The sequence below is a fragment of the Kluyveromyces marxianus genome, chromosome 5, assembly GCF_001417885.1.
Source record: "Kluyveromyces marxianus DMKU3-1042 DNA, complete genome, chromosome 5".
In the NCBI taxonomy this organism is placed as follows: Eukaryota; Fungi; Ascomycota; class Saccharomycetes; order Saccharomycetales; family Saccharomycetaceae; genus Kluyveromyces; species Kluyveromyces marxianus.
The window spans coordinates 401360-422899 of record NC_036029.1 but is presented as its reverse complement, the minus strand read 5'-3'; the positions used below and the strand labels follow the sequence as shown (position 1 = coordinate 422899).

At 39.9% G+C, this 21540-nt stretch overlaps 8 protein-coding genes and 1 non-coding gene across 9 annotated transcripts; 5 read left to right on the top strand and 4 right to left on the bottom strand.

The window, feature by feature from the left end:
• Positions 1 to 904: 904 nt before the first annotated feature.
• On the bottom strand, positions 905 to 1315 carry NAG1 (the record flags this gene model as incomplete). Its single annotated transcript, XM_022820178.1, has 1 exon — positions 905 to 1315. The coding sequence occupies one exon, from the start codon at positions 1313 to 1315 to the stop codon at positions 905 to 907; it is 411 nt and encodes a 136-aa protein (XP_022676667.1).
• Positions 1316 to 3657: 2342 nt separating this feature from the next.
• FKS1 (1,3-beta-D-glucan synthase) lies at positions 3658 to 9336 on the top strand (the record flags this gene model as incomplete). Its single annotated transcript, XM_022820177.1, has 1 exon — positions 3658 to 9336. One exon carries the CDS (start codon positions 3658 to 3660, stop codon positions 9334 to 9336), a length of 5679 nt encoding a protein of 1892 aa, XP_022676666.1.
• A 585-nt stretch (positions 9337 to 9921) lies between these two features.
• On the top strand, positions 9922 to 11502 carry GAS2 (1,3-beta-glucanosyltransferase; the record flags this gene model as incomplete). Its single annotated transcript, XM_022820176.1, has 1 exon — positions 9922 to 11502. One exon carries the CDS (start codon positions 9922 to 9924, stop codon positions 11500 to 11502), a length of 1581 nt encoding a protein of 526 aa, XP_022676665.1.
• A 288-nt stretch (positions 11503 to 11790) lies between these two features.
• On the bottom strand, positions 11791 to 12507 carry TIM21 (Tim21p; the record flags this gene model as incomplete). Its single annotated transcript, XM_022820175.1, has 1 exon — positions 11791 to 12507. One exon carries the CDS (start codon positions 12505 to 12507, stop codon positions 11791 to 11793), a length of 717 nt encoding a protein of 238 aa, XP_022676664.1.
• A 392-nt stretch (positions 12508 to 12899) lies between these two features.
• KLMA_R503 lies at positions 12900 to 12973 on the top strand. The gene has a single exon. It is a non-coding gene; the product is annotated as a tRNA-Arg (tRNA).
• Positions 12974 to 14018: 1045 nt separating this feature from the next.
• RPL26B (60S ribosomal uL24 domain-containing protein) lies at positions 14019 to 14743 on the top strand (the record flags this gene model as incomplete). Its single annotated transcript, XM_022820173.1, has 2 exons — positions 14019 to 14057; positions 14315 to 14743. 2 exons carry the CDS (start codon positions 14019 to 14021, stop codon positions 14741 to 14743), a joined length of 468 nt encoding a protein of 155 aa, XP_022676663.1.
• Positions 14744 to 15310: 567 nt separating this feature from the next.
• Positions 15311 to 16972, top strand: KLMA_50193 (bifunctional fructose-2,6-bisphosphate 2-phosphatase/6-phosphofructo-2-kinase; the record flags this gene model as incomplete). The annotated part of the gene is made up of 1 exon (XM_022820172.1): positions 15311 to 16972. One exon carries the CDS (start codon positions 15311 to 15313, stop codon positions 16970 to 16972), a length of 1662 nt encoding a protein of 553 aa, XP_022676662.1.
• Positions 16973 to 17184: 212 nt separating this feature from the next.
• Positions 17185 to 17880, bottom strand: CAX4 (dolichyldiphosphatase; the record flags this gene model as incomplete). Its single annotated transcript, XM_022820171.1, has 1 exon — positions 17185 to 17880. One exon carries the CDS (start codon positions 17878 to 17880, stop codon positions 17185 to 17187), a length of 696 nt encoding a protein of 231 aa, XP_022676661.1.
• Positions 17881 to 18550: 670 nt separating this feature from the next.
• Positions 18551 to 21136, bottom strand: KAP95 (karyopherin beta; the record flags this gene model as incomplete). The annotated part of the gene is made up of 1 exon (XM_022820170.1): positions 18551 to 21136. The coding sequence occupies one exon, from the start codon at positions 21134 to 21136 to the stop codon at positions 18551 to 18553; it is 2586 nt and encodes an 861-aa protein (XP_022676660.1).
• Positions 21137 to 21540: the final 404 nt, after the last annotated feature.

Below are 21540 nucleotides of genomic sequence, written 5' to 3'. Positions count from 1 at the left end.
GAAACTTGTCAGTTCAGTTTCAGCAATGGCAAGGAAAATCGGAAAACCTAGCTCAAGAGATAACAAAACAAAACAAAACGGTGTAAGAATAATATTAAATAAGTTATAAAGCGCCGACCCCTTACGCTATCGCCGTATTTACACACATGGGAGCGAAATGTACAATTATTATATAAGAATATTGGAACGGCAGAGTCAGTAGCTATAGTAACAGCGACAAGGGGCATTGACATTGTCATTACCAGTTGGAAGCCGAAGCGTATTTGACCCTAATTATTCTCATATATCAATAATTTTTTGTTTGTGTTAATTTTTTTTTTTTATTATTATTATTTTTGAATTTTAATACCTGAGCTGAGCTGAGCTGAGCTGAATGAATTGAAAGTAATATATACATAAGAACAATCAGGGACCGACCGTTCAGCAAGAGATAGAGAGAAAGAAAACAATTTTTTGGAGGAAGTGATATATACGTTTGATTTGTTTGGAAGAAAGAAAAGGGTATGGTTTTACTTAGAGGTGCAAGGGTGTTTCAAGGTCACGTTTCTAGGCCATGTGTAGGCAAGATACGGAATATAGTTCGTTATTCTACTGGACCGCTCTATGACCATCATAACAACACTTTCAAGACGACTACGCGACAGGGCGCGTATGGATCCACGGAGGTTTTGAATCCGGACTTGATGTCCGATGAGATTCCTACTGTTGAGTTGTGCTACGAAGTGGTAGACGAGCATTCGTCGAAGTACGAGTCCAAGGCTCCGATTGTGATTCTACACGGCTTGTTCGGGAGCAAGGCGAACAACAGGACGCTTGCGCGGATGTTGAACAAGCAGTTGCAACGGGACATATTTTCGCTAGACTTGCGGAACCATGGTGGGTCGCCCCATATCGGACGGCACGACTACATCGGGATGGCGGCGGATGTGGAGAGATGGGTGAAGTCACGTGACTTTGAAAAGAAGCCAATTATGCTTGGGCATTCGATGGGCGCGAAGGCTGCGATGAGCGTTGTTCTTCGCAAACCGGACATGTGTTCGATGCTTGTGAGTCTCGAGAACGCTCCTGTGGCGACAAAGCCGCAGAATGCGTTTCCGCGGTACGTCAAGGCGCTCTTGAAGATTATAGACGATCCAACGGTGAACACGAACACGCAGGCGATGGAGCGGTTGAAGAGCGTTGATGACAGCATTGTTGTGAGACAGTTTTTGTTGACGGTTTTACAGAGGGTCAAGGATGAGGAGACGGGCCAGTTCCGGTTCAAGTCCCGTATTCCGCTCGGTATCCTTAACGATGCGATAGTAAAGGGAAACATAGCAAACTGGGAGTTCAATCCATGGGTGCATAGATATACCGGGCCCAGTCTGTTTGTTAGGGGCACTCAGTCACATTACATTGCTGATGAGTACATTGTTGATATCGGCCGGTTCTTCCCGAACTTCGAAGTGAAGGATATCGATGCGGGCCACTGGCTGAACACCGAGAAACCACAAGAGTGCGCAGACATAATCACAGAGTTCGTAGAGAGGCACGAAGACGAGTGACAAGAACATACTTCGCTTAACAGTGCTGTGCCATGTTCTGTTCTGTTCTGTTCTGTTTTGTTTTGTTTTTCTCTACCTCTTATCGTGCTGCACTGAACCAGACCGTATAATGTATTTACATAGATTCAAGATATTGGTTTATAGTAGTATGAGCGTGTGCGCTGAATGAATACGTTAAAAAAAGCCATAAAAACAGAAAAGTGAAATCCTGCCAGAATAATGCTAATGAATCATCGTATCTTGGTGTGTATCTCTGAAGAATATCATCATCATTCTCAATGAGAAGCCCGAATGAATGTCTGGGCAGTATATAGAGGACCCTGAACCAAATTCCTAGCTTCCATCTAAGGCAAATGATACATACATACGTCCCAACCAAGCTCCCGTATCGAATGAAGCATTTGAGCGTGACAACTGTATATCCGTCCCTGCCGGACCTTGCCGAGCCTTGCCGGGCCCTGGTTACGCCCATGTGAACAGGAACGGAGAAAAAGCAAATCTATAGCGTTTCCAAAAATAGAGTTGTAAAAGTGGGACAAGTCTCAACAATGTAGCCCCCGGCAAGGAACCAGCTTGTATCGGGACAATTGCATTGGGTACGGTTTAAAGCCCGAGATATTGCAAGATGCAAAAAAACATACTAAATAAAATAAAATAACTAAAACACACGATATCGTGTGTGTATCTGGGCTGCGATTCTTGCGCTTCATATGCTGCCAGCGTTTCCAGTGTTTCCTGCGTTTCTTGCGCAACTTTCGAGAGTTTGTGGCGAAGCCACAGAGGCACGCGAAAAAGAAAGAAAACGCGAAAAATTTAAAAATAAAATACAATGAAACAGATTCACCTGTCCCTCATTCCGTTTCTGAAACCGGGACATTTTTTTGTCCGCTTGTGTAAAACATTCCTTTTTGGAAGTCGAAGCTCTTCATTTTTTTTATTTTTTTTAGTTTTTCTCTTGTGTTTCTTCTGTGCGCCAAAAGCGACGGTGCCCAGAGTAACTGGGCAGTGCAGCTGCGCTGGCAGTGCGAACTGCGTTTTGTTACACTCTGTCTATTTTCGCGGCTCGTGCAGAGTGCAAACTAGAAATTGCGGCGAAACGCACGCTTCGCGTTGCGTTACTACCCAAATCGAGGACAATTCATTTATCAGCTGCCAGCTATGGGGGAAAGGGACACATCGGGCGTTTTCCCCTACCGATTTTACATACACGAGAACTCGCGTGCGCACGATCTTACTTCCGGATCTACCTAGAAGCTGCCGCACTAGTGCCGTTGCAAACTCCCAGATTAGGAATAATAAGATATAGCAATATACGCGTTTCTCGCATCACTATTGTTTCTTTTGAATTCTGTTTTCCTGCCAGTGTACATACTTCTTTTTTTTTTTTTTTTTTTTTTTTTTGTAAATTATTCTTTTTTTTTTTCCATTCTGATTCTCATTTTGTCTATCCATTCTTAATTGCGGGACATCTTCACAGAATTTTGTAAATTTTCTTTAATTAGATATTTAGATCTTGATCTTGATCGTTTTAACCTTCTATTTGTAACATTTTGGAAACCCAAGTACCAAAACCTCAGGCTTAAGGAGAAGGAAAGACGACTTTGAAGTTGATCTATCTTGCTACCTTTTCGAAAAAAAAGCGTCTTTTGGGAGGTGTACACTACACTTGAAGACATACCTTTTGTTTCGCTGCTGCTACTGTTCTAGTTACTTGAAAGAAGGAAAAAAAAAGGCAGAAACTGCTAGGTTTGGAAGTTAGACTAGATCAAACTTTTATTACCGGTTTCACTTAACATTTTTTCGGTTTCGCTTTTACTGTTTGCAACGTTTACTTCTTATCGATCCGACCAGAAGTTTAACGAATCTCAGGAAGCATAACAAGAGCATTATCCAAGTCTCTTTGTCTCTTTTCTCTGTTTGAGAAACACAAAAAAAATTAATCCTAGAATTTGGATTAACTTTCTCTAAGAGCCAATAGAACTTATCTCGAGAACGAAGTATTTTCGTCAAGACCCAGCTTCATATCTGTACCAGATCTTGAAATCTATTCTTTTCGTTTACTTTGAGCTGATCTGATCTGAAAGGTTAATATCACCTCACCTATACGTTCGCTATGTCTTACAATCACAACGATCCTTACCAGGATCAAGGTGAAATTCCTAGGGACGGGTACGATCAACAACAGTACGATGAATATGGGCAACCAATCTACGGCCAAGACCAATACTACCCAGAAGATCAAGGTTACTACGACCAATCTGGTGAGTATTATCAACAAAACGCACAAGGCGACATTTCTGGTGCCCCAGACTCTGGTGCTTACCATGATCAAGGCTACTACGATCAACCTCGTGGCATGGGTCAAGATCCAGAAAACTTTTCTGACTTCAGCTATGCGCCACCTGGCACTCCTGGCACTCCAGGCGGATACGACAGCTACGGAGGTGGTTCCGGTAACGGTTACGCTCAGTACACACCATCTCAGATGAGTTATGGTGATCCAAGATCATCCGGTGCTTCCACTCCTATTTACGGCGGTGAGGGCTTCGACCCATCTGCCGTTGCCATGGCTTTGCCTACAGAACCATACCCAGCTTGGACAGCTGATACTCAAACCCCAGTAACGGCTAGTGAAATCGAAGATGTGTTCATCGACTTGACCAACAAGTTTGGTTTCCAAAGAGACTCGATGAGAAACATGTTTGACCATTTCATGACCCTTTTGGATTCAAGAGCTTCAAGAATGTCTCCTCAACAAGCTTTGCTTTCATTGCACGCAGATTATATCGGAAGTGATAGTGCAAACTACAAAAAGTGGTACTTTGCTGCCCAACTAGATATGGATGATGAGATCGGTTTCCGTAACATGAGTCTTGGTAAATTGTCCAGAAAGGCTAGAAAGGCAAGAAAGAAGAACAAGAAGGCAATGGAAGAGGCAACCCAATCGGAGAACCCAGAGAGCGCTTTGGATCAAATAGAAGGTGACAACTCCTTAGAAGCCGCCGATTTCAGATGGAAGGCCAAGATGAACAAACTGTCGCCAATCGAAAGAGTCCGTCAAATAGCTTTATACCTCTTGCTATGGGGTGAAGCTAACCAAGTCAGATTTACTCCAGAATGTTTATGTTTCATCTACAAGTGTGCTTCTGACTACCTGGATTCTCCATTGTGCCAGAACCGTCAAGATCCAATTCCAGAAGGTGACTTCTTGAACAGAGTCATCACTCCAATTTACAGATTTATCAGATCTCAAGTCTACGAAGTTCAAGATGGTCGTTACGTTAAGCGTGAAAAGGATCATAACAAGATCATTGGTTACGACGATGTAAATCAGTTGTTTTGGTACCCTGAAGGTATAGCCAAGGTGGTCTTGGAGGACAATACTCGTTTGATCGATTTGCCCGCTGAAGAACGTTATTTGAGATTAGGTGATGTTATTTGGGATGACGTTTTCTTCAAGACTTACAAAGAAACGCGTTCTTGGTTCCATTTGGTCACCAATTTCAACCGTATCTGGGTTATTCACGCTACCGTATACTGGATGTATACCGCTTACAACGCGCCAACCTTGTACACACATAACTATCAACAACTTGTGAACAATAAGCCATTGGCCGCTTACCGTTGGGCTTCATGTGCTTTGGCAGGTTCTCTTGCCTCAATTATTCAAATCGTTGCTACTATTGCGGAATGGTTCTTTGTCCCAAGAAATTGGGCTGGTGCTCAACATTTATCTCGTCGTTTCTGGTTTTTGGTTTTAATTCTTGCAGTTAATTTAGGTCCAATCATCTTTGTGTTCGCTTACGATCCTTTGACCGTTTACTCCAAGGCTGCCTTAGTTGTGTCTATTGTCATGTTCTTTGTATCGTTGGCTACCGTTCTTTTCTTCTCTGTCATGCCATTGGGTGGGTTATTCACTTCCTACATGAAGAAATCCACAAGAAAGTACGTCGCTTCTCAAACATTCACTGCATCCTTTTATCAATTGGAAGGTCTTGATATGTGGATGTCCTACTTAATGTGGACTACAGTTTTCGCAGCTAAGTATGCAGAATCCTACTTCTTCTTGACTCTATCGTTGAGAGATCCAATCAGAATTTTGTCTACTACAGTTATGAGATGTACTGGTGACTACGGTTACAAAGATAAGCTTTGTCGTCAACAACCAAAGATTGTCTTGGGTTTAATGATTGCCACCGATTTGATTCTTTTCTTCCTTGATTCTTACATGTGGTACATTATCTGTAACACTGTCTTCTCTGTCGGTAGATCCTTCTACTTAGGTATCTCCATTTTGACTCCATGGAGAAACATTTTCACAAGATTGCCAAAGAGAATTTACTCCAAGATTTTGGCAACTACCGACATGGAAATCAAGTACAAACCAAAGGTCCTCATCTCTCAAGTGTGGAATGCTATCGTTATCTCCATGTACAGAGAACATTTATTGGCCATTGATCACGTTCAAAAGTTGTTATATCACCAAGTCCCATCTGAAATTGAAGGTAAGAGAACTCTAAGAGCTCCAACTTTCTTCGTTTCTCAAGATGATAACAACTTCGAAACTGAATTTTTCCCAAGAAATTCTGAAGCTGAACGTCGTATCTCTTTCTTTGCTCAATCTTTGGCTACGCCTATTCCTGAACCATTACCAGTTGACAACATGCCTACTTTCACCGTCTTGACTCCTCATTACTCTGAAAGAATCTTGTTATCTTTGAGAGAAATTATCCGTGAAGATGACCAATTCTCAAGAGTTACTTTGTTGGAATACTTGAAGCAATTGCATCCTGTTGAATGGGATTGTTTCGTTAAGGACACTAAAATTTTGGCCGAAGAAACTGCTGCATTTGAAGGAAATGATGAAGAAGATTCCGAGAAGGAAGGTGGCATGAAATCTCAAATTGATGATTTGCCATTCTACTGTATTGGTTTCAAGTCTGCTGCCCCAGAATACACTCTACGTACTCGTATTTGGGCTTCCTTGAGATCTCAAACTTTGTACCGTACTGTTTCAGGTTTCATGAATTACGCTCGTGCTATAAAGTTGTTGTACCGTGTTGAAAATCCCGAAATTGTTCAAATGTTTGGTGGTGACACTGAAGGTTTGGAAAGAGAGTTGGAAAGAATGGCTAGAAGAAAGTTCAAGTTTTTGGTTTCTATGCAAAGACTGGCTAAGTTCAAGCCTCATGAATTGGAAAACGCTGAATTCTTGCTAAGAGCTTATCCTGACTTGCAAATTGCCTATCTAGATGAAGAACCTCCATTGAATGAAGGTGACGAACCAAGAATTTACTCTGCTTTGATTGACGGTTACTGTGAAATTATGGAAAATGGTCGTAGACGTCCTAAGTTTAGAGTTCAGTTGTCTGGTAACCCTATTTTGGGTGATGGTAAGTCTGATAACCAGAATCATGCTTTGATCTTCTACAGAGGTGAATATATTCAATTGATCGATGCCAACCAAGATAACTACTTGGAAGAATGTTTGAAGATTAGATCCGTGCTAGCTGAATTTGAAGAGTTGAACGTTGAACAAGTTAATCCATACGCCCCAGGTTTGAAATATGAGGATCAAAACAACAACCATCCAGTGGCTATTGTTGGTGCTCGTGAATACATTTTCTCTGAAAACTCTGGTGTCTTAGGTGATGTCGCTGCAGGTAAGGAACAGACATTCGGTACTTTGTTCGCACGTACGCTAGCTCAAATTGGTGGTAAGTTACATTATGGTCATCCGGATTTCATCAATGCAACCTACATGACTACCAGAGGTGGTGTTTCAAAGGCTCAAAAGGGTTTGCATTTGAACGAAGATATTTATGCTGGTATGAATGCTATGCTTCGTGGTGGTCGTATTAAGCACTGTGAGTATTATCAATGTGGTAAGGGTAGAGATTTAGGTTTCGGTACAATTTTGAATTTCACAACTAAGATTGGTGCTGGTATGGGTGAACAAATGTTGTCCCGTGAATACTACTACTTGGGTACACAATTGCCACTTGACCGTTTCTTGTCGTTCTACTATGCCCATCCTGGTTTCCATTTGAATAACTTGTTCATTCAATTATCTTTGCAAATGTTTATGTTAACTTTGGTTAACATGAGTGCATTGGCAAATCAATCTGTCCTCTGTATTTACAACAAGTACAAACCAATTACAGATGTCTTGTACCCAATTGGTTGTTACAACTTCATGCCTGTTATTGATTGGGTGAGACGTTACACTCTATCCATTTTCATTGTTTTCTTCATCGCTTTCATCCCAATTGTTGTCCAAGAATTGATTGAACGTGGTATCTGGAAAGCTACTCAAAGATTCTTCCGTCACTTATTGTCTCTGTCTCCAATGTTCGAAGTTTTCACTGGTCAAATTTATTCTGCTTCTTTGTTGAGTGATTTAACTATCGGTGGTGCTCGTTATATTTCCACTGGTCGTGGTTTCGCCACTTCTCGTATTCCATTCTCAATTCTTTACTCTAGATTTGCTGGTTCAGCAATTTACATGGGTGCCAGATCTATGTTAATGTTGTTATTCGGTACTGTTGCCCACTGGCAAGCTGCTCTACTATGGTTCTGGGCCTCTTTGTCCGCTTTGATGTTCTCTCCATTTATCTTTAACCCACACCAATTTTCGTGGCAAGATTTCTTCTTGGATTACAGAGATTTCATCAGATGGTTGTCCAGAGGTAACAATAAGTACCATAAGAACTCTTGGATTGGTTACATCAGAATGTCTAGATCTCGTATTACCGGTTTCAAGCGTAAACTGATTGGTGATGAATCCGAAAGGGCTGCTGGTGATGCTGCAAGAGCACACAGATCAAACATGGTTTTCGCTGAGGTCATTCCATGTGTAATTTACGCTGCTGGTTGTTTCACTGCCCACTCTTTCATCAATGCTCAAACAGGTGTTAAGAATGCTGCTATTATTAACTCATGGTTACGTATCGTCATCTGTACTTTGGGTCCAATTGTCATCAACATGGGTGTTTTAGGATTCTGCTTAATGATGTCTTGTTGTTCAGGTCCACTATTGGGAATGTGTTGCAAGAAGACCGGTTCAGTTATGGCTGGTATTGCTCATGGTATTGCTGTCATCGTTCACATTGTTTTCTTCATAATCATGTGGGTTTTGGAAGGTTTCAACTTCACCAAGATGTTGATTGGTGTGATTACTTCGATGCAATGTCAAAGATTGATCTTCAAGCTAATGACTTTATTCATGTTGACTCGTGAATTCAAGAACGATCACTCTAACACTGCATTCTGGACTGGTAAGTGGTACAACACTGGGTTAGGTTACATGGCATGGACTCAACCTTCAAGAGAATTCGTTGCTAAGATTGTTGAACTTTCTAACTTTGCAGCTGATTTCGTTTTGGGCCACGTTCTATTATTCTGTCAATTGCCTATCTTATGTTTCCCAATGGCCGATAAATTCCATTCTATCATGTTGTTCTGGTTGAAGCCATCTCGTCAAATTCGTCCACCTATCTACTCGCTGAAGCAAACCCGTCTACGTAAGCGGATGATCAGAAAATACTGTAGTCTCTACTTCTTAGTTTTGATCGTCTTTGCCGCATGTATCGTCGGTCCAGCTGTTGCTGCTTCAAGAGTGGACTTGCAGAAAATCTCTGACAATGTTGACAAGAGTGGTAACGAAATTTTCCATGGTTTGATTCAACCAAGAAGACAAAAGAACAACGATACTGGTCATGGTATGTCTACATACAAGGGCCACTTCTTCACCAAGACACCATCTATAGCCCCTTGGTCTACCAAGGCTTAAGTTGAGGGTTAGATGAGGTTTAGGAGGTCATGTGTTTTATAAAAAAAATTATGGTTTTTATCCCCTTCATCCTTTTCTCTATCATTATTCATTTATCCCATATTATACACTCAAACATAAACACATACAAACAATTACCATTTACAAACTTTTTACGGTCGATGCGCGTAGACGTTCTCTATATTATCGCACATTCAACTCTTCGTACATTGAAGATATTATAAGACCCTCTTTGTACATAAATGGTGTCAACTATATCGTATATTATTAAAACTTTTCTATAAAAATATAAATGGAACTATAGTATTATTATTATTATTATTATCAGCATCGTTCTTGTCTTCGCTATTTAATGTTTTCCTTGAAATGTGTGTCAATGACAGAAAGCTTTACAGTTTCTGACACTAATAACATTTTTTTTTAAACATGACAATGACACTTGTGTACATTCGACATGGTTGTGTTTACAAAATGTTTTGGGAAATTGACGTCGGAGTATATAAAGCTAAGAAACCACACAAAGATAAGATTCAATGTGTCATGTGTTTATATCTTGTGATTTGAAGGGCAAACCAATCAACGGTCATGTTGTTTAAATATTATTGGGTCTCGTTGATATTTCTCCGATTGATATCGGCGCAAAACTCATCGAGTGTCAAATTAGCTCCAATTGAAGCGTATGGAAACAAATTCTTTAACTCCAAGACTAAAGAACAGTTCTTCATTAAAGGGATTGCATACCAACCAAGTAGAGCCTTAGATGAGGTAAGCGCTGATGGAATAATCTACGAGACCAATTACATTGATCCTCTAGCAGACACTTCCATTTGCTTAAGAGATCTTCCGTATTTGAAAAAGTTACATGTTAACACTGTGCGCGTTTATTCAATAGATCCAACAAAAAATCATGATGAATGTATGGAGGCATTTGCCAATGCTGGAATATACGTTTTGTTAGACTTGAGTGAACCTGATGTTTCGATTTCACGAGATTTTCCAACATGGGACGTTCAAATTTTCCAACGGTACAAAGATGTGGTTGATGCCATGAGTACATATGACAACGTCTTAGGCTACTTTGCTGGTAACGAAGTCACAAATGATAAAACAAATACTGATGCTTCTCCATTTGTTAAAGCTTCAATAAGAGATATCAAAAAGCATATTGCAAGCGCACCATATCGTAATGTGCCTGTTGGGTACTCGACAAATGATGATAGTGACACTAGGGATTCTTTGGCAAATTATTTTGTTTGCGGGGAATTTGAAGCGGACTTCTATGGAATTAATATGTATGAATGGTGTGGATATTCCAGTTACGGTGGAAGTGGTTACAGAGAAAGAACACTGGAGTTTAAGAATTTCCCTGTGCCAGTATTCTTTTCTGAATTTGGATGTAATTCAGTTAGACCCCGTCCATTCACAGAGGTAGGTGCCCTTTATGGACCATTGATGACCCCAGTGTGGTCTGGGGGATTAGTGTACATGTATTTTGAAGAAGAGAACGAATATGGAGTGGTTAAGGTTACAAAGAATGGACAGGTCATTGAATTGGAAGATTTCAAGTACCTTCAAAATGAATTTGGTAAAGCTAAACCAAAAACCATTACCATTCAAAAGCATCTAGAAAATCATAAATCCACCAAGAGGAAGTGTCCCCAGAAGAGCATGTTATGGAAGGCATCCATTGACCTCCCACCTCAACCAGACTCCGATAAATGCAGGTGTCTAGAGGAAAATTTACCTTGTATTTCATCTTCTTTGAAGGACTCACAATCCTACAAGAATTACTTTGATTATATCTGTGCCCAGGTTGATTGTTCTGACATAGAAAGTAACGGTGTAGACGGTCAATATGGAAAATATTCTGACTGTAATGCAAAGCAGAAATTGAGTTTACAATTGAGTAAACTCTATTATAACTCAGATAAAAATAACAATGAATGTCCCCTTTCGAATAAGGACTTTTATTTCAATTTCAAAAGTTACAAGACGAAAGGAAAATGTGAAGCAGTGGTGAATTCAATTAAAGAGTCCGCCAAGTCCAAGCCGACTAAAAACGTTTCAGAAGATAAGAATGAGGAATTCAGTAATAAAGGTAATGAAGAGAAAATTTGGTCTTTACTTTTGGTCTTAACTGCGGGCATATATGTCCTCTTTTTATAAATAAAAATTGACATCCATAGATAGACAGAGAAAATATATCATTTGAGATAATCAAAAATAATAATAAATAAAGTTGTTCAGTTTTTAGTCGGAAAGTATCTTCCAATCATTTGAATGGAGATCAAGAGAAGTCATCGAATGTTCGTTAAATTTATTGAATTTTGGTTATGTATTGAAAAATGCAGGAAGTAATAAAAAGTGGAATTAAGGGTTCACTTGAATCTGAATATTGGTTGATTATTAAATCAGTTCAGCGCATTATTGATTGTCATTCATTTCTCATAACACCTAATTCTTTTTAGGTCCCCAATTAACCCCCAAAAACCCTTTTGGTCTAGTGATGATATTTAAATGCGGTTTGATGAGATAATGACGTTTTTCACCTGGAATATCAAGATACATAGAGACAAAGTCTGGTTGATAGTTGACATCAGATTCTTTTGCTTCGACGTGAACCATCCCCATCTTCTGCTTTGATTCTACATGAAATCTCATGAAATAATGTTCTTTACCCTCTTTATCGATTTTTTTGGTAGATGAAATTGGTCTATTCCTTGTCCATTTATCATCAGTTAGAATTTCCCCATATGCCTTTAATCTTTCCTTAGAAGTTGCTGTATCGTTGCACTGGAGTAGTTTTCTAGCTGTTTCATCATTTTCAACCTTTGTTACGGCACGGTTGAAGATCTGGGTGTCCCCTGAGGGAGAAAACAACTCTGCGCCAATCAAATAAATAACAATACCCGCTAGACCGGTAGCACCCACTACCAAGATCCCAGATACGGTAAAGGAAGTGAAAGCTTTAATCCGGGGCCATAATGGAATCTTTTTGGTGTTCTTATGTTGGTTGTTAGAGTTATTTTGCTGTGCATTAAAGGTGGAATATTGAAGAGCGAAGTGCCTTGTCTTGAAAGTAGACGTTATAGTAACAGGTCTGGTAAATGCTATGGAAGAAAATTTCCTTTGACTGAAAATTGAAGGTTTTAACACAGATCGACGTAGCATTTTTGTATATTACTTCTGGTTGGGGTTTCAATGCAAACGGTTCAAACGTTATATATGTTCTTCTACTCTTCACGCACTTTCAGTAATAGTAATTCAGGATTAAGTGAAAACTGTGTCCGTGCTTTTCATTTAACATATTCATTAATATAGCGTAGAAATATATATACAAATGAAAAAAATGCGGAACAAATTAAGAGAAAAGTGATGGGGATATACGGTACACCCCTTATAAGTAAAACGATGGTGGCACGGTTGTGTGGTCACTAGTCGTTTTGAAATTGTAGGCTATTGAGTGAACTAACCTTCTCAAAATTTGCACTTCAATCTAACTAAAAATTCCATACTTCCAGGTATGAACGGATTATGATTTAAGTGCTCAAAGCACTTTTTACAGCCCCTTTAGTGCAATGGTTAGCATACATTTTTCCGGTGGATGTGATCCGGGTTCGAGTCCCGGGAGGGGCTTTCTTTTCTGCAAGTGATTTTTTTTTAAATCGAATTCCTGAAAATTTGAAAAATAGCTAGTTAATAATATATCTATATTTCCGCGTACAAGGAAGGAAGGATCTATAAACAAATAAAAAAAAATTCCTCGAGAAACACAGCCTACTATTGGATGGTCATCAACTGTTTCTCTGTGGTACTGCTACTTCAACTTTACCCTGTGCTGTATCGTTTATTTTTTTTAATTTTGTTTTTTTTTTTTTCTGGTTCTTTACCTCTTGGTAAAAACTCAGGTTTTCAAGCACGAGCTGTGACTGTGCACCTGTACATCCATATATTTCTTTGCTTTCTTTTCGTTATATTTAATTTTCGTCATGAAATTTATATAGTTCCATAATAGGAAACTCTTGTTTTGCCAGCGTCAGTCCGTTTCCTTGTGGCCCTTCCCACAGTCTACTAGGAGGGTTGACGACAGAGCCCATCGTGTAGGGGCGATCTCCTACCGCAGGAGAGAGAGCCCTTCCTACTGGTCAGCCCAGTCTCACTCGTGTTCCCGCTGGAGCTAGCCACTACCGTCCTGTGGAATCACATTCCCGCCTGGACTGGCAGACCTGCTAGGCTGCTTCCTAGGTAGAGCCGGCAGGTCTGGCCTCTCTATGGAGCCTGTACCCACTGGCTGGCACGATACTACTGGCACACGGGCTAGACTCCCGTCTCAGAGTTTCACCAGCTTCACCAACCTTCGCCAGAGAAATTCAATTATATTGAATACTATCAAATGATCAAATATACAGTTGAGTATATGTGTACATAGGTAGTGATTATAGGGTAGCAGCAAGGCTCAAGAAACCAGAACAGATACAATGGCTAAGCAATCTCTAGGTATGTGGAGCTACATTTTAAAACTAGCATGATAATATAGGAATTACTGATGGGTTACTGATATGAAATTGGACTAAAATATAACATTTAACAACAATATAGGTTTAAGCAATGTGTGTGCGCCTCAAAGATTATTCCATAAGTTGCAGACATAAGATAATGAAATAGGTCAAGCTACTGATATAATGATAATTGTGAGAAAAAAGTCCTTCGATAATAAGCAGGTATATTAGGTTTAGAACGCAAGTTATATTCATGATGACTTTCTAAGTGCTATCTGCACAGATAGCTTAATAACACAAGAGAACCGTTCCTGTTTGATGCGGACCTACTTTCCCGGGAAAGGGTACCAGTCAGCGTGTTGTGTCAAAAGATAAGGTTATATATCCATCAGGTGACTGAATGACGTTTAGTTATTTCTTAGAGCTCTAACTTATGGTAACCCACTACATTCCGTTCCTATATGCTCTCTATCTCATAGCAAAAACACAGTTTTACTAACATCTCGTTCGTGATAATAATATTCATCACACCTTTTTTTACAGACGTTTCCTCTGACAGAAGAAAGGCCAGAAAGGCTTATTTCACTGCCCCATCCTCTGAACGTCGTGTGTTCTTGTCCGCTCCTTTGTCCAAGGAGTTGAGAGAACAATACAACGTCAAGGCTTTGCCAATCAGAAAGGATGACGAAGTTTTGGTTGTCCGTGGTTCCAAGAAGGGTCAAGAAGGTAAGGTCTCCTCTGTCTACAGATTGAAGTTCGCTGTTCAAGTTGACAAGTTGACCAAGGAAAAGTCCAACGGTGCTTCCGTTCCAACCAACATCCACCCATCTAAGGTTGTCATCACCAAGTTGCACTTGGACAAGGACAGAAAGGCCTTGATCCAAAGAAAGGGTGGTAAATTGGAATAAACTGGTTGTTAAGATTATTCATATTTCAATAATTATCTTCTATAATCATGTTCACTAGTCTTATTATATAAGTGTAATCCTCACATTTTCAAGAAAGATATCGTAACAGAAACTCCGAAAACCTCCATCTCAGTTGTCCCCTTACTGACCTGTGTTGCTCTCCACCTCAAACACTCTAAAAAAAGGCAACTGTGTTGCAACATTACAAACAATCCTACTGCCTGCATTGCTCGATATTAGTCGAGACACACTTCTGTATCCACTTTGGCATTTTTGTATCTTACCAGTATATTCAAAAGTCTCTTGAAATTGGTGTCTCGCATTTTAACTAGTAGATCTTCCGGAAAACCGATTACATTTCAAAAGATAAATGTAAATATAATATATAATATTATATTATATACATATTGTGTGTTTAAGCCATAAAAAGAGAGAGGAGGGGCTGGAATGAGTAGTAGTGCCAGCTAAAGGTATATAGATCCTGAATACAAGTGCATCTGGATTTACTATCATTATTTTGCTTATAACTTAAATTACAAGGAGAATAGGTTGAAAGGAAGTGGAGATATGTCGGCCATTCTGTCTGACGATGACGAATTGATCAACGGACTTGGGTCTGAAGTGGTGATCACGAAGCCATTGCCAGGAAACCACATGGCTAGGACTAGAAAAAGGTGGTCTAGTGGGTCTGCTGACAAGAAACCCGATGTAATCAACAGACTTATTGATGGTGTTCACACTGATGTCACAAAGGATTATATTTCCCCAGGTCAATTATATTCGACTGAATCTGGACGCTTGTTCCACGCAGGAAAGATTCTGATTGTGCTTGTGGGACTTCCAGCCACATCTAAGACGCTACTTTCAGTTGCTATTACGAGGTATACGCGTTGGTTAGGTGTTCGCACCAGATCTTTCCATGTTTCGGAGTACAGAAGAGAAAAGGTTAAAACCGAAAGGGGCGAGGTCCCAGATGACTATTTCTCTGCGAAGCCTAGTTCAAAGGAGGGTTGTAAGTTTAGAAAGGATATTCAAGATAAGATTATACAAGATATGATGGAGTTCTTTGATGCAAAGAAGGGTCAGTTGGCTGTTTACGATGCCTTAAATATCTTGAGAGAGGACAGATCTTTCATTGAAAAGTCATTCAGTAAGATGCACATCAAAGTGCTTTTCATTGAGTCAGTAGTCACAGATCAGGAATTGGTTAAAAGAAATGTCGAACTCGCGCTGAAATCTGATGATTATAAGGGTTGGTCTACCAAGTACGCTGAAGAAGACTTTATGAAAAGGCTCCAGGCAAATAAGCATCTCTACGAAGAAATGAGTCCCGATGAAAACTTGAGCTATGTGAAATATATCAATTTCGGTGAGAAATTGACCGTCAACAATAATAACTACGGTTACTTGATCAACAAAATTGTCTTCTTCCTAATGAATCTTCGTGATAAAAAGGGCTGTGTTTATTTTGCACGTTGCGGAACGAGTAACAAGGATAAGTACATCGACGATGAGGAGTTGAACGAAGAGGGTTTAGAGTATTCCAGGGTACTAACGGACCTTGTTCTTGAACAGATTAACAAGAGAAGACTTAATGCTAATGACACTACTACGCCCACTCCAGAAGTGCAAAGAACACCATCTCTAGTTTCTTTGACCGAAAGATGTAAATCACCATTAGTTGCAACTAGTGCATCGTTAAAAAGATCCGAGTCTACCGGAAATGCAATGTACAGACAGCCTGCAAGTGGTGATGGTGTAGATGATGACTCCTTCGTCGTTTGGACTGCACCAAGGAAAAGGACTTATGACACGGCCAAATATTTCGCAGAACTTGGCATATCAGTAAGGCAGAGATCACAGTTACAGCAACTTCATCCTGGTGTTGTAGCTGATATGACTGATGAAGAAATTAGTGAGAAATTCCCAGGCGAATATCAAGAATATCTAAAAGATCCATATCATTTCAGATTTTCAAGAGCAGAATCTTATCACGACTTAGCAGTAAGAATGGAGCCTCTTCTACTAGAGATGGAGAGAATGTGTGGTGATATTTTAATTATTGGACATGAGTCTACTCTAAGGGTTCTATACGGATACTTAATGGCCTTTTCTTGCTCAGAAATTCCTCGACTTTCATTCACCAGGGATGAGTTGATTGAAATTTCATTTGGACCTTTCGAAAATAGTGTGAAGAGAATTCCTGTTAGGATGGATTGGAATAAGTAGGCATACGCTATAATAATGAAAAGCCTATTATTATTATTATATTTGTTTTTATCAATTCTACTGTTATTATTATTATTCTCCTTTTGGTAGTGAAACACTAATTCTATACCCTCTTAAATTAGTGGGGTTTGTAAGGTCGCAAAAGCTTGGTTTGTTTTAATATTCTAAATATGTATGTAGGTAATTTAATGCAAAACAAAAAGGTATATGGATTATTCCTTTTTGGTTTTTGGCTCTAATTTCCTTCTTTCGAGATATGCATTATATTCGTCTCTCAAACTGAATGGAGCTTGGAAACAAGAATCTTTGATTAAGAACCACTGGAACAATTTCCATGACAACAACCAATCGATTATACCCAGATATCTTACTAATGTTGATGCAATGAAATGGCAAGATCCGAATAATGCTCCAATTGATGCTCCTACCACAACTTGTTTCAGAGTATGGTATCCCAAATACACCCTTGAAAAAATAACACCAATAGCCGCTACTAAAATCAATATGCTAGCCAAGATTTTATGTACCTTGGTTAGCCCACCCCATTGAAACCACACACGTAAACCAACATACATGCCAAAGAACCCCATAAACTGGGAATGAGCGCTTGGCATACCATAGCCTGACCTTACCGAATCTTTCTGAAATGTACCAAAATCAACGGGTCTATCTTCTTTAACAATATTCTTAACAATATTATTGATGATATCATTTAAAACATGGCCTCCTGCTAGGATAATAGCCTCTATCTCTCGCGTTATGATGAACCATGAGAAGTAAAACACTAATATTCCAACGGGTAAAAGTGAAAAGTAACAACAGATGAATGAAAGTTTGTCATTGGGATCATACAAAATGTACGTATCATCAAATGGGATCCTGGATTGCAATGCAGTTAATTCTGACATCGTAAAGTGCTGCAATTGTTTGCTTTCGTACTTCCTTGTTCGTCCTTAACAAATAGTAGCGCTGAAGTCTTTTTATCCTGTTATCATGTTTACTCTAATATTTTGTTGGTGAAATAGAGATATAAATCATGTGACTAAAAAGACGACAACGGCATAAATGGAAAGGCAGACCAATTGCCTATTAATTAATATTTGTACCAGTGTAACTTGTTACATTGAATTAAAATGTCTATAAAAGTGAATGCAAATGTATGGATATATTAAACAGATATTGTTTGCCGTATAATGGTGAATTCGTAAAATTATAAGCAACGGAATGGTTGGGAATAAAATGCTAAAAGTACGGCAACAACAAATAGCAGAGGGCAAGGGGTGCTTTTGTAGAAAAGTGCCGTAAGTAATGGAGAGGTGAGGAGTTGAAAAGAAAACAGATGAATGAGTAATGAGTAATGAGTAATGAGTAATTAAATAAAGTACAAGGGTAGAATAATAAGTAGTGCAATAATGAGTGAGTGAGTGAGTGAGTAATAATAGAGAGGTAGTAATAATAGAGAAAAAAGGAGGAAAGATGGGAAGGAGGTGGGAAGGAGGTAGAGAGAGGGTATAATAAACGTGACTGAACATGAGAGCATTAAGAGCTTTGAAGCTTTGGGGTGGACGTATGAGACTACTACAAGTTGGATTGCAACTTTTGTTGTTCTCTGGCCCATCTAGCAGTGTCCCTTGTAGTTTGTGCAAATGATTGGTTAGACTTGACATCCTTGATGAACTTTGTCATCCATGGTTGTGTATAGAATTGTTTTAGTCTTCCGTCAGGGTACATTGCGGCAATATCACCAACAATACCTACTGCTGTTCTTGCAATAGATTCTTCCAAAGAAACACTTGGATTATCGGCCAACAGGTTGATAAATTGGAAAATAGAACCAGTGTATGGGAACAAAGCATCCGGTTGATCATGTAACCCAGTTATTATACCAACATATGCGTCCAAGATTGATTCGTATAGTTTGTATTGATAGTCAAGGGCATCTGAGGAATTATAGTTTGGCTTATAGTTTTGTGCAATGACACACACAGACATCACTTGGGACAAGTATGGAACAAAGTCGGATCCAATATTGGTAGCAATGTCACCAAAAACAGATAGAACAGCCGGTTGTAATTCCTTCTTTGCATCTGGAGAAGAAAGCATCTGTCCAAGAACGTTCATGAAAGAGGGTGCAAATCTCTTAAAGTCATCTTCTAAAGAGTTTGAAATATCTGCAATCAAATTCACTGCAGTAATACAGACTTGGGATTGGACCTGATTTAGTGCGTTTACTAGGTATGGGGAAAATGTTTCCAAGTATTTTTGGAATTGCTTCCCCAGTGCGGAAGCTAAGGCTGAAATAGCGTAAAACACGTCATCCTCCACGTAGGTAGTATCACTTTTACTTAGTAGCTTCATGAAAAGATCCATTAACATATCAGCAACAGGGTTAACCGATTGTGGATTCTTTCTGATTACCGCGGCCAACACGGAAAGTATGTTTGATTGTAGTTCGTGGAGGTTTTGTCTATCCTCGGCTGTAAGTTGGGCTTCATCCACTTGCATGGTTTGGCCTAGCTTATCCAAGACGAAGGTAGAGATTGATGTCGTAGTCTCACCTACTTGATCATTAGCAAACTCCACTAGAGAGGTCAATGCTGAGAATACTGAAGCTCTTGCATTATGTTCGTTATCCGTTCTGTTCGAGGCCTCCAATAGCGCACTTACCAATACTGGGTAGTAGTTGTATATTGGAGAAGATGGAGTGTCCGCTAATTGCTCGACAAGGTTGATAATGGTCCATGAGCAATTGGTAGCAACCTTTGGGTGGTCCTTTAAACCAATCAAACAAGCGTTAATCACATCAGAAAGATGTTCTTGTGGGTCTATAGCAGCAACAACGGAGTCTGCAATTCTACCGATACACCATGCCACAGTTTCCTTTACCTGTAAAACAGGGTCATTGATTAGATTCAAGATCGGTGGTAGGGCCTGGTGCACTAGACTGGTCAATTGGGTTTTATCAGGACCATCTAAGATGGAACCAAAGGCCATAACGGCGGCTTCACGTTGCCTCCAGTTGTCGCTTGTGATATTCTGTTCAACAAAGTTTAAGACGGGCGCTACTACGAAGTTACCACAGTTTTGAGCAAACAACTGCAAACATGCACCAGCGGACATGGCCACGTTCCAGTCATCATCATCGGGATCCTCGTTTTGTTTGGTCAAAAGTTGTAGCAAAGTAGGTACGACTTCCTGGATAGAGACCAGGGCGAAGTTGTAAGACTCTAGGCCCGGATTGGAGTACTGGGACAGTTCAAAAGCGATATCGATTTCTTCTTCGCAAATGGTGGACCAGAATTCGACAGCCATTGCCGCGACTTTTTCGTTTGAAGATTGCATGGTAGCAACGGTCAAAGCGAATAGAGCTTGTTCCATGTAAGGTTTCATGTAGAAGTAGTACAAGGACATGATCTTACAGAGACACCCAAATGCGGCTGCCTGGATATCTTCGTCCTGTGCCTGTGTTGCTTCGCAAACAACTTGCATCAAGTAATTTCTCTCACCCTCACGTTCCATATTGTTCTTGATGAAGGCCAAGGAGTCTGCCAATGCATTCAAAGCGGTTAGTCTGACCACCTTGGAAGGTTCGTTTGACTGTGCACCTTGCACGATGGCAATAAGGATATTGTTCGACTGGTTAATCAAAGTCTCGTCACTTTGGTTTGCACTTTCGCAAATGTAACCTAGGGCCAAGAGGGAGGCTCTTTTCACGTTTTCTGGCTGGTCCTGGGCCGTATTGTCCACCATGATCTTCATCAACTCTGGCCATTGGTTCAACGGCAACTCAATCTCAGCTATAGCTGCAATAAGCTGCGCAGCAGCATTAGCCACACGCGTCTCAGGGTCTACCAACGCCTGTAAGGTAAACTGCTTGATATGGTGTCTAGAATCCGGATCTATCTGCGTAGACCAACGTTGGGCAAACTGCTGGGCCTTGGTAGGATTTTTCGAAATCAACTCATTCTTCAATGTAAGACCAGCAAGGATCCTTGCTTCAAGACGAACCGACGAATCGGCCAAAATCTGAGACAAAAGTCCGGCAAATTGCAAGAAATTATCATTGGAAAGCTTCTTCAAAGTCGTTTCTGCCTGGAGACGAACCGTGGGGTCCGGTGTGACGATGATATTCTCCAAGAATTGGGCTACTTCAGATGCAGACATCGCAGCAACAACAAACAACTGATATCAAATAATAATAAAAAAAAAAAATTTGACTATTGGCTAATAGTAACAATATATGTTTCTATTTCTCGTGAACACCGTCTTTTCTGGTTGTTGTATGTATTTCCAGTAGTCCTAGCACGTTGTGCGATGAAGTAACTCACCAAACTAATGCCTTATCTCTCCTGGCTATCCGTTCAAATGTTATTGTTACAATTTTATTTATTTATTTATTTATTTATTTATTTTAATTTTATTTTATTTTAATTTTATTTTATTTTATATTTTGATATTCTTGACATTTCTGATATATATACTAAGACAGACTAAAAGAGGATTAGTTCGAGGGGGGGGGGAGTCCATCTGGGCAAGAGAAGAGCAATTTCCACAGCGCTTTTCCGAGC